The following is a 12,196-nucleotide window of genomic DNA, read 5'->3' on the forward strand; positions in this document are numbered from 1 at the left end:
TCTTACCCTGGCAGGGAGCTCACCCTGAGTGTGACTGCGGGAGGCATCCAGGCAGGTTTCCTGCTGCTCCTTCCTCCTGCAGGAACAAGGAACGTTCATTTCCACGCTTGCCAGGGGGAGCTTCAGGCCTCCAGCTCCTTCCTCCCACCGAAGCCAGCGCGGCCTTGGGGTCTCCATCACCCTTTACACGTGGGCTGCATTTACTGGCACTGAAATGGTTCAGGGGCTCCGAGCCATCCGTCTCCTCCAGCCTGCTGCCTGCCAGCGAGCCCTGCCCGTGGGGAGATGCTGGGGATGCGTGCGTGGAGGGAGCAGCTGGAGCGCCGAGGCTGGGGAAGAAGGATGCTGGGAGATGGGATGGGAGGGGATGGTGTTCGCTTTAAACAGGGCTGCAGCCAGGAGGGGCCGAGCTGAAAGGAGGGGTTGTAGGGATGGGGGCTGTAGGGACGGGGTGTGCAGCATCCGTGGGAAACGGCCTGGGAAAGAGGCATAAAGCTGGGAAAAGCTGCAGTGGGTTGGGGAAACCTGCGGTGAGGAGGGAAAAGAGAATATGCGGGGGAAATGTGTGGAGAAAAGTGGAGCTGTTGGAGCGAGTCCATGGAGCCGGCTGGGGAGACACAGCAATAAACAGGATTCTGCTGGCTGCTGGGAGCTTAACTCCAACCCACCAACCCCATAGGATCAGAATCAAAAAGGCTGGGAAAACCCTTCCAGCTCATCCAGTCCAACCCCTACCCCAGCACTGCCAAGGCCACCACTGACCCATGGGACTGAGGCCTCGTCTGCACGGGGTGTGAGCACTTGCAGGGCCAGTGCCTGCAGCCCTGCTCTGGGCAGCCTGTTCCAATGCCTGAGCACCCTCTGGGGCAGGAATTGTTCCTCAGCTCCATCTAACCCTGCCCTGGTGCAGCTTGAGGCCGGTTCCTCTTGTCCCATCCCTTGTTCCTTGGGAGCAGAGCCCAGCCCCTCCTGGCTCCATCCTCCTGTCAGGCAGTTGGAGGCAGCCATCAGGTCCCCCCTGAGCCTTCTCTTCTCCACACTGAACCCCCCAGGTCCCTCAGCCCTTCCCCATCACACTTGGGCTCCAGGCCCTGCACCAGCTCCATTGGATAAGGGGGAAATACCCCAACAAGCACTTTCAGGAGCGCAGAAGGATGCACTGAAGCCCCAAGGGTCCCCTTTTTCCCCTTTCACTGCCCAAGCTCCCATCCGCAACTATTGCTCACCAAAGTGATCCAGCTCCTGAGAGCCACTGAGTGGTGCTTGTCCCACGCTGGTCCTTGTGGAAGAGCTCTGCAGCTCCTGGATAAACCCACCAGTGCTTAGCTTTGAGCCTCTCCTGCAGCACCACCAGCATTCCGCTGCTCCCATTAGCACTTCAGAGAGGTTTGAAGCGAATCCATCCAGCTTCTTGGCTCTAAATCACATCAAGCTGTGCTCAAAGCAAACAGGGTTTATAAACACATGGTTTGGGTCAGCAAAGGGGAAAGGTGCTGGGAAGTTTTAAAATCCAAAGGTGCTTTCCCAGGCAAAAAGGAAAGCACCCCATCTGATAGGGAAGAACAAACCAGACCTGGAAAACTCCCTGGCATGGAGAAGGAGGTTGGATAGAACTGAGGCTGGAGACTCCCACCTAAACCTGAGATGGGATTTCCCTGGATAGGAAGGGAAATGAAAAGCATGAGATGGGACTTCCCTGGAAACACCATTTGCACCATCTTGGAGGGCAAAATACCACTTGGGACACTCTTACGATGCTTTTCGCCAGAGCCTTTTGCCCAGATGTGACACAACAGCACAACATAAAGGGTTTTTTTTCCATTTCCAAACCCTAGAATCTCCCCCATGTACTTTTCCCTGAGCCAGCCAGCTCTAATTCCACACCCTGGAATCTCCCCAGGAGCCACCTCCAACGCTTGGCAGGCATCACCCTTTTGTGCACACATCCCTTAATTTTCCCGATGGGCATTGCTAAAGTGGGACCAAATCCATCACTGTGGGTCTGAAACAAGCTCCCTGGCAAGCTAAGGTCCATCAGCAGCCCATTGAGCTCTGCTGCAGCAGAGGCAGCCCTGGGCTTACAGAGCACGGGTGAATCAGGGTGTTGTAACCGGTGCCTCCCCATGGCCTCCCTGGGACAGACCTGGTCCAGAGCAGAATAACCCAGGCTGCCTTCAATCCCTGCGGATGCTCTGGCAGAAGGAGGGCAATGCAGTGACAAAACCCCAGTGCTAAACCCTCCTGTTACCCACCTGGGGCATTCAGTGATGTTGAGGGCTAACAAAATGCAGTCATTCAAAAGAGAAGAGATCACCTTTAATGCCACTGGGTGACCGCAGGGGTGGAGATGGAGAGGTGGGAAAGGAGCTGCCGAACCAGAGCAGTCAGGAAGCAGCAGTGTAAATCAGACTGACCAAACCAAACCAGTTCATACCTTGGAGGTTTCCTCCTTGTTCGTGCTTGAGCTGCTGTGAAACCCTCTCCTCCCTGCTTCCATAGACATTACCTGGCCAGGTCCCTGCGGAGCGAGCTGCATCCCGCTCGGCCTCTCCTGCCTCCAGCGGTTGCTGTCAGCTCTGGAATCCACTCCTGATTTATTCCACACCGGATACACACCTGGGAAAAGAAGGACACCACAGAGCTGCTGAGCGACACGACTTCTCCTGCTTACCGGGCCAAAAGCTTCCCAGGCATCTGTATTATTGGCCATCATCAATCATAGCACCAGTAATGGAAACCACACTGATTTTTGTATTTGCCATCCCATTGCAGCAGGGAGGTAAGAAAATCAAACCTAGTCCGTAACCTTGATCAAGTAGGAGAAATAAGGTTTAGAGGTACCGGACAAGATGCCCCCACTCCAGCCTTTGGGAGACTTTTCCACCCTATCCCATCTTTGCCCGGTATGGGACAAACTGCAGCCCAAGCTATGAGGTTTTGTGGGGTTTCCCTGCATGAAACCCCTCCTTTTGGGAAGGCACAAGGAAGTGGGAGCCGTTTGCTTTTATTTAAGGAGAAACAAAGTGATCAGAGATACCCAGGAAAGGGGTAAGAGGCAGGCAAAGAAAACCAAAAACCTTTTGTGTGCAATAAGGGGGACGAAGGGATCAAGAGACATTGAATGGAGAACAGAAGCTGCAGCAAACACACACATGGCACAGACCTTCCAACCTGCTGAGAAATGGAGATTTAATTAAAACCCCATCAATAAAGAGGCAGAAAACACTCCCTGGGTTCCCAGAAGCAGGTGGAGGTGGGAAAGTCAAACCAGCTTCTTCCTCCTTAGAGAGGCCTGAAGGTCCGGTTTACCTCATCCCAGCCCGCTCCTCCCTCAGCAGCTGTTTGATGCCATACAACCAGATTCCAACTGGTTTCTGGTGCCTTTGGCTGGAGAACAAGGCCCATCTCCAGCTCCTCCAGCACCGGACACCGAACGCTCCCATGCGGTCCCCACAATCACTGCACAGAGACGGACACCGTGGGTTTCAGAGGGGGCACCATGAGAGCAAAGCCCATTTCTAACCCATTCTGATGGCTGCTGAGGTGACTGAAGTCCATGAATTCAGCAGCCCCTGCCCTCGTGCCCAGCCGCAGCCCCGTTACCAAAGGTAAAACCCAGCCGGGCTGTGCTTGGCTCCCTCCTCCGGTCACTTGGCTGCAGCTCCATGCCCTTAAATCCTACGGAAAACACCTCCGTTCCCTTCCCCTTTTCTTGCCAGATTAATCCCAGGAAGCTCCCGCAGCATCCCTAATCCATCCCCACCGCTTTGTGTCACCTCCACAGCAATTAAGAGCCTCTTTTGCTGCCGACTGCTGCTTTTCATCCCATTACCGCGTCGTGTAATCGTCTCCTTGTCGGGCTGGGGCTCCTTCTCCACTTGTTACTGCTGCTCTGGCACTTCAAACACAAATTAATCAAGGCAGGAGCTGCCTTTTCATCATATTCCATGCTCTGGCTTAGCATGAGGAGCAGGCGGCCTCTCCAGGAATGCAAATACACACTTAACACCCAAGGCAAAGCACTAAGCAACAGGCTAATTCGTACAAAAGCTTTATTAAAAACGAGGACACAGCCTCCCAGGGAGAGCGTTCTGCCCCTTCTCCCCAGCCTTAACGGCCATAATTAAATACAAATAGCTACAAAAAGGCTTTGCACCTCCAGACAAGGAGGGAGGACTAATCCTCGCCTCGCCGTTGTTTCAGATGTGGATGGAGAATGTGGTTTTCCACAGTGATTTGTACCCACGCAGGCACAGAGGCCTGCCAATGGGATGAGCTGCGCCCTGCAGGATGGGGTTCTTGTTTCATGGCCCAGGAACCAGGATGGGATGTGATTTCACCCCACGTCTGTATTGCTTCAATTCAGAGAGAGAAAAGGGAATCGTTATGGCTTGGTCTTGCATCAGATACGTTACGCTGGGTAAGGAGCTGGTACTTCCAAGTCCTAAACATTGCACAAAATCCTATCCCTAGTTTTATTTCAATGGTAAATAATAATAATTAATAATAAACCCCAGAGGTACTACTGTCACAGAAAAAAAGACCAGCCCTATTTAACCACCATCTACAGCTGAGAAACTAAAGGATAAATAGGGCCTTAGTTGAGGAAAGCCTTTTCTTCTACTCATACCCCCAAAACTGCCTCTGCCTAATCCAGGACCAGTTTTAACAGCACTAATATTCAGTGCATCAATCACTGTGCCATCCTCAGCAACCGGCTGTATTACACTGGCTGTACTGCACCAGCTGTATTACACCGGGTGTATTACACTGGCTGTACTACACTGGTGTATTACAGCGGCTGTATTACACCGACTGTATTACTCCAGCTGCACTACACTGGCTGTATTACTCCGGCTGTACTACACCAGCTCTATTACACTGGTGTATTACACTGGCTGTACTACACCGGCTGTACTACACGGGCTGTATTACACCTGCAATTCAGCTGCACATTATTCAGTACAAAACCCAGAAAAGGGTAAAAAAATACTCAAAAGGTATCTATTTCTCAGCTTCCTCACAGATGTCTTCCATGTCCTGCTGTACAAAAAGAATCTAAAGCCAAACAGCCCTACAAAAGCCCCTGTGCTCGAGTCGTGCGTACACGTTAAAATGGGAACGATACAAAAGTATTCGGGTAGCAGGGGTAATATATAAAATGTCATATAAAGAGGGTTGGTTACGTATAAAACGAGGGCAGAATGCATAGAGAGGAGCGTTTCACAGCACAGGCGGCACCAGCCAAGCCCCGCAGCTCACTGCCGGCAGAACTCGCTGGTGATGTTGGGCAGGGGGTAGGCAAAGAGGGAGAAGTCCAGGATGTACTTGGGCAGGAGCTCCCTGATGAGGCGGCGCTGGGTGTTGCACAGGTAGTAATGGAGCGTTTCCGCCGTGACCGGCTTGTACCAGGGCTGCCGCTCGGGGAAGCGGATGAAGGAGGGCGACCGCACGCGCTCCAGGACGTAGTTGGCATCGGCGCTGAGCCGCTCGTAGGAGCCGATGAAGTCGTACCTGACGGCGCAGGGCTGGCACAGGTTGTAGATGGGCATCCAGTGCTCGTTCATCCTCTCCACCTCCTCGTCCAGCAGGTACCGGAGGAACTCGGAGAAGGTCACATCATCCCCGGCCGAGCTGCCCCCGTTCCGGCGGTACCTGCGGACGATCTCCACCCCGTACTTCTGCTGGTACTCCTTGATCTCCCCAAACTTGTTCCTGTAGGCCGACAGCAGCCTCTCCATGGGGTTCCGCACGAAGAGGAACTTGTAGTAGTGCTTCAGGCGGTAGCTGATCTCGTCCGGCTTCATGTCCCCGAGGAAGACCAGGTCGCTCTTGTGGTCCATCTTCACCTTGGCATCCACGCTCTCCAGCGCCCCGTCCAGCACCTTGAGGATGCGCTTCCAGTTGGAGCAGGCCACCTTGGGCACGTAGCAGTACAGGAAGCGGTACTTGTCGCTGACCAGGAGGTGCCGCAGCACCGTGCGCCGCTGCCCGGCCGGCAGCTCCCACACGCTGCGGGGCATGGCCCGCTGCCCGCACACGGCGCCGATGGTGCGGTTCCGCACGTCCCGCAGCACCTCGGACTCCAGGTCCCCGGCGGCCTCCGCGCCGCCGCCGCGCCGGGACGGCTCCCCGGGAGCGGGGTGCAGCGGCGGCGGCTTCACGTCGGCCAGGATGCCCCTCTCGATCATGAGCAGCAGCCCGCTGGAGGCCAGGATCACACCGAACATCAGCATGGAGGGCAGCAGCACGGGGCCGCCGCCGCCGCCGCCCCGCGCCCGGGCCCGGCTGCGGCCCGAGGCTGGCGCCCGGCGGAGCTCGGCGGGGCAGAGGGGCCGGGGGAGCATGGCCGGGCTGGGGCCGCCTCAGCCGCCGCGCCGCATGCGGGCACCGCACCGGGGGCACCGGGGGCTCCTCGCCCGGGGCCGGGGCCGGTGCCGGGGGGGCCGGGACGCGGGCGGGGCAGCGGCCGGCAGTGACGCGCCCGGGGGGCGGGAAGGGGCCGGGGGAGGCGGCGGCCATTTTGCGGCGGCCCCGCCCCGCCGCTGCCCTCCCTCAAGGGGCCGGGGGGGGGGGGGGGTGAGGGAGCGGCGGCCGCCGCGGCCGGGGAGCGGCCCTGAGGAGGTGCGGGACGGGAGCGGGAACGGGAGCGGGGGGGCCGTGACCGCCCCTGCCCCGCGGAGCCGGAGGGAGCGGGGAGCAGAGGAGCGGCCCCAGCGCCCGAAACGCGCTTTAAACCCCGTGGGGTTTGTCCCGGGGTGAGCGCTTCCCAGCCCGTGTGGAGCCTTCCAGCGGCTGTGCACAGGGATACGGCTTCAGTTCATGGAACCACAGAGCCCAGCCTGGGTTGGGTTGAAGGGAGCTTAAAGCTCCTCCAGCTCCAACCCCTGCCAGGGCAGGGACCCCTTCCACTGGAGCAGCTTGCTCCAAGCCCCTGTGTCCAACCTGGCCTTGAGCACTGCCAGGGATGGGGCAGCCACAGCTTCTCTGGGCACCCTGTGCCAGCGCCTCAGCACCCTCACAGGGAAGAGCTTCTGCCTAAGAGCTCAGCTCAGTCTCCCCTCGGGCAGGTTCGAGCCATTCCCCTTGGCCTGGCCCTACAGGCCCTTGTCCCAAGCCCCTCTCCAGGTTCCCTGCAGCCCCTTTAGGCACTGGAGCTGCTCTCAGGTCTCCCCTTCAGGAGCCTTCTCTTCTCCTGGCTGCCCCAGCCCAGCTCTCCCAGCCTGGCTCCATGGCAGAGCTGCTCCAGCCCTCACATCCATCCTGGTTTCCACACTCTGAGCTCAGTTAGGGTTAGGGTTAGGGTTAGGGTTAGGGTAAGGTTTCACAGCCCGGAGGAGGAGGAGGGGGTGTGGTTCCTGGTGATGGGTGCTGGCAGTGCGGGTCAGGCTGTGCCACCACCCGGGAGCCAAAGGACAAACCTTACCAGAGGCTGCAGGCATCTCCCCCAAGCCCCCTTCTGCGGCTCCCTGCAGCTCAGCTTCAGCCCTGGGCCCAGGTAAACTGCTTGAAGCAACCGGGCTGGGAAAGCCCTTCCAGCTCATCCAGTCCAACCATTCCCAGCACTGGCCAGGCCACCCCTAACCCATGGCACTGAGGCCTCATCTATAGGGTTTGTGAGCACTTGCAGGGCCGGTGCCTGCAGCCCTGCCCTGGGCAGCCTGTTCCAATGCCTGAGCACCCTCTGGGGCAGGAATTGTTCCCAATCTCCAGCCTAATGCTGGATATCAGGAAAATATCCGAGCCTTTGGCCAAACCAGCAACGAGCTGTAACCGGGGGCTCCCCCTTAGAGCCCCATGGGCAGCTTGAGCCCCCCATGGCAGCGCAGCATCCATGAGGATGCCGTTTCCACAGAGCCCCCTCACCCCCGCAGCACTCCCCTCCCCTTGCAGTGATCTTCAGAGCGTGCCACAGGGCTCGTGCGTCTCACAGGGACTCCCTCTGTCAAAAGCTTCCTCAACATCAAGAGAGGAGCAGCTCCCACTTAGCTCCCTTTGATCAGGAGCCAGGAGCATCTTGTCAGCCAGGGCAGAGCCTGCAGCTACATTGCTTTGCACTTACAGCTTGATTCTGATGTAAGGACAGCGCCAGCTCCAGAGGATGCATTCTGCCCTGCCACCAGCAGCACCAGGGATGCATTCTGCCCTGCCACCTGCAGCACCAGGGATGCATTCTGCCCTGCCACCGGCAGCACCAGGGATGCATTCTGCCCTGCCACCGGCAGCACCAGGGATGCATTCTGCCCTGCCACCACCAGCACCAGGGATGCATTCTGCCCTGCCACCAGCAGCACCAGGGATGCATTCTGCCCTGCCACCTGCAGCACCAGGGATGCATTCTGCCCTGCCACCAGCAGCACCAGGGATGCATTCTGCCCTGCCACCAGCAGCACCAGGGATGCATTCTGCCCTGCCACCAGCAGCACCAGGGGAGCTCCGACTGCGGCTCGCAGCTCCAAGGAGCCGATCCTGATCTCAGCACCAGTGGAAACCAAAGCTCTGCAATGTATACAATAATCCATGGCTCCAGGGTGAGGACTGGGCCTCCTTGTCTTGGACAAAATGGCTCTGATACCGTAAATGCCTGTGTGCTCCTGGTATTTATCCAGCTGACTTTGGAACTTGATGCTCTTAAAGTCCTTTCCAACCCGAACTCTTCTATGATTCTATGATACTGCTGCCAAAGAAGCCAAGGGAAGTTTGTGTTCCTTAGAAGGCACATTAGCCTGGCACTGCACATCCTCTTTAGAGAATCATAGAACAGTTTGGGTTGGAAAGGACCTTAAGATCATCCAGTTCCAACCCCCTGCCATGGGCAGGGACACCTCACACTAACCCATGGCACCCAAGGCTCTGTCCAACCTGGCCTTGAACACTGCCAGGGATGGAGCATTCACAACCTCCCTGGGCAACCCATTCCAGTGCCTCAGCACCCTCACAGGAAAGAATTTCCTCCTTAGATCCAATCTAAACTTCCCCTGTTTCTGTTTGAACCCGTTACCCCTTGTCCTGTCACTGCAGTCCCTAATGAAGAGTCCATCCCCAGCATCCCTATAGGCCCCCTTCAGACACTGGAAGCTGCTCTGAGGTCTCCACGCAGCTTCTGTTCTCCAGGCTGAACAGCCCCAACTTTCTCAGCCTTTTATGTCAGTTTACCCCTAATATCATATGTAACTGCTGCAGACCTACAGGTAACAGAGGGGTTCTGAATTCCAGCAGTCCAGACTGCTGAACTGGGGGGCTGCCCCTTTCATCCAATGTCTACACAAAGGAACTGTAAGGCCCAGTCCAAACAGCACAGGCACACAGTGGGATGCAAAGTCCTTCGAGGAACACCACGACCAAGCAGAGACACAGTTCAGGGGCTGCTGAGCTCCTTTGCAAGGCCAAACCCATGTCAGCGCAGCAACGAGCTGTGGTTACACAGAACGTGCCTGGTGCTCACTCTGGGTGTTGAGGAATTGGCTCCTCAAAGTGGTTAAAAGAAACCTGATGGGAAAGGTCTCCCCAGACAGACCCATTTCTGCTGGAAAGGTTCCTTTAGAAACTAAACTGTCTCAGAGGAAACCCAGCCGCACGTTACTGGGTTCGCCTACAGGTTCATGCTGCAACCCACAAGCGATGCAAGAGTCTGGTCCTTTCCTACAGGTGCACAAGGAGGACTTGTCTAACCCACAGCCCTTCTGAGGGTGCCAACCCCACATTTACCTTTGTCTCTGGGTCAGGCTGAGTAAGCACCGCGTGTTCTGGCTCTGCAGGAGGGGCTCGGGGTGCAGAGAGCCCGGCAGTGACAGGAGCTGCCAGCAGCCCGCTGGTCCCAGTGAGAACCTGTGAGCAGGGAGGGAAGAGACTTGTTAGAGCTTCATGTGACTGATCCATGGGCTCGTTCTGGGGTGCTCTGGGCAGAGCTGGGTGATGCTATCCCTGGAGCTTTGTCTAAAGGCACAGGAAACCCCCTCAGCACGGTCTGAAATGTGCAGGTTTCAGTGTGAAGTTGAAGGGCCCCTTTGCCCCATTTCAGAGTCCATCCCTCCCGTACCTCAGGCAGTGCCCACAGTGCACACAGTGCACATGGCTTGTGGCTCCACAGCAGCAGCACTTTGCACAGGGCACCCTTCCTGGCTGTGAGAGCCTGGAAAACAGGCAGGGTTTGCAGCAATGGATTAACCAGACCCGGCTCTCACTGCTGTGGGGGGGTCAATCACAGCCTGCGCTTCAAGCGTGCTGCATCCATGGGAACCCTCAAGGCGTACAAACGGTGCAGAACCCCAGGGTGCTTTGGGTTGGACGGGGCCTTAAAGCTCCTCCAGCTCCAACCCCAACCCCTTCCACTGGAGCAGCTTGCTCCAAGCCCCTGTGTCCAACCTGGCCTTGAGCACTGCCAGGGATGGGGCAGCCACAGCTTCTCTGGGCACCCTGTGCCAGCGCCTCAGCACCCTCACAGGGAAGAGCTTCTGCCTAAGAGCTCAGCTCAGTCTCCCCTCGGGCAGGTTCAAGCCATTCCCCTGGAGCAGGTTGCTCATCTCTTGCTTCATCACAAACCTCCTCCAAACCTTGCACTACTGAGGATGGGGTTGGCAGGGACATTGGCACGGGCTGGCACTGAAACCCAACCCGGTTTTGCTGAGCTTTGGCTCCATATCCTCTCAGGAGCACCTCTCCATTAGAGCAGCTGCTCTGTTTTCCAGTACAGGTAATTCCAACACTCCTGCCACTGGGAGAGCAGAAGAATATTCATCAAGACACAGGAGATTCCAGCGCTGTTCAATGGAATTGCCTTTACAAATTACAGTGGTCAGACCCACTCCAACTCCAGCTTGGTTTTGCCAAACGCTCAGGAGAGATTTATAGAGATACCAATATTCAATGTGAAGCCACAGGATAAATGGTGCCTCCATTGAGCACATCCATATGCATAAATCCAGGTTAAATTGTTTCCTTTGTTAAATATCCTTTCCTTTTAAAACCAGATTAACTGCTCTCACTGGAGGCTCTGATGGAAAGCATCTCATCTCTATAGCAACGAGGCACACGCACCCCTTGCTCCCACTCCCGTTCCTTGGTGTCATAGGAGCTGGGACCTCCTCAAGCATAGAACCATAGAACAGTCAGGGTTGGAAGGACCTTAAGCTCATCCAGTTCCAACCCCCTGCCATGGGCAGGGACACCTCACACTAAACCATGGCACCCAAGGCTCTGTCCAACCTGGCCTTGAACACTGCCAGGGATGGAGCATTCACAACCTCCCTGGGCACCCATTCCAGTGCCTCAGCACCCTCACAGGAAAGAATTTCCTCCTTAGATCCAATCTAAACTTCCCCTGTTTCAGTTTGAACCCATTACCCCTTGTCCTGTCACTGCAGTCCCTAATGAAGAGTCCCTCCCCAGCATCCCTATAGGCCCCCTTCAGACACTGGAAGCTGCTCTGAGGTCTCCACGCAGCTTCTCTTCTCCAGGCTGAACAGCCCCAACTTTCTCAGCCTATCTCCATACAGGAGCTGCTCCAGCCCCTGAGCATCCTCGTGGCCTCCTCTGGACTTGTTCCAACAGATCCATGTCCTTTTTATGTTGAGGACACCAGAACTGCACACAGTGCTCCAGGGGAGGTCATCATCACCACAGCATCCCCATCATTAATTCCTTCCCCAAGGCTGGTACCCGGTACAGCATCACAGCTTCACATTGTGCCAGCAGCTCCTCTGGAAGGCTGGTGGGTCCCATCCTGTACAGGGAATCCTGCACTCATCCTATGTATGGACAGTGGGCATAAAATCCCAGCCTGCTTTGGGTTGGAAGGAACCTGAAAGCTCCTCCAGCTCCAACCCCTGCCAGGGCAGGGACCCCTTCCACTGGAGCAGCTTGCTCCAAGCCCCTGTGTCCAACCTGGCCTTGAGCACTGCCAGGGATGGGGCAGCCACAGCTTCTCTGGGCACCCTGTGCCAGCGCCTCAGCACCCTCACAGGGAAGAGCTTCTGCCTAAGAGCTCAGCTCAGTCTCCCCTCGGGCAGGTTCAAGCCATTCCCCTTGGCCTGGCCCTACAGGCCCTTGTCCCAAGCCCCTCTCCAGCATCCTGTGTTTTCCCCAGCCAGCCCAGCAGCGTGACCTCGTTTCTCCTCCATTCCCCTGATTTTGGGCTCCTTCCTTTCCTTCTCCTCAACAAATCTCCTCAGCTTCCCCACCAACTGCCTGTGCTGGC

General features: G+C 56.7%; 1 protein-coding gene across 1 annotated transcript; it reads right to left on the reverse strand.

The window, feature by feature from the left end:
* Positions 1-4,918: 4,918 nt before the first annotated feature.
* On the reverse strand, positions 4,919-6,362 carry CHST14 (carbohydrate sulfotransferase 14). Its single transcript, XM_061370965.1, has one exon. The coding sequence runs from the start codon at positions 6,345-6,347 to the stop codon at positions 5,259-5,261; it is 1,089 nt and encodes a 362-aa protein (XP_061226949.1). The 5' UTR covers positions 6,348-6,362; the 3' UTR covers positions 4,919-5,258.
* Positions 6,363-12,196: the final 5,834 nt, after the last annotated feature.

This window comes from Neopsephotus bourkii, unplaced genomic scaffold (genome assembly GCF_033783945.1).
Source record: "Neopsephotus bourkii isolate Nb327-2 ecotype Australia unplaced genomic scaffold, CSIRO-AGI_Nbou_v1 NB_1557, whole genome shotgun sequence".
NCBI lineage: Eukaryota > Metazoa > Chordata > Aves > Psittaciformes > Psittacidae > Neopsephotus > Neopsephotus bourkii.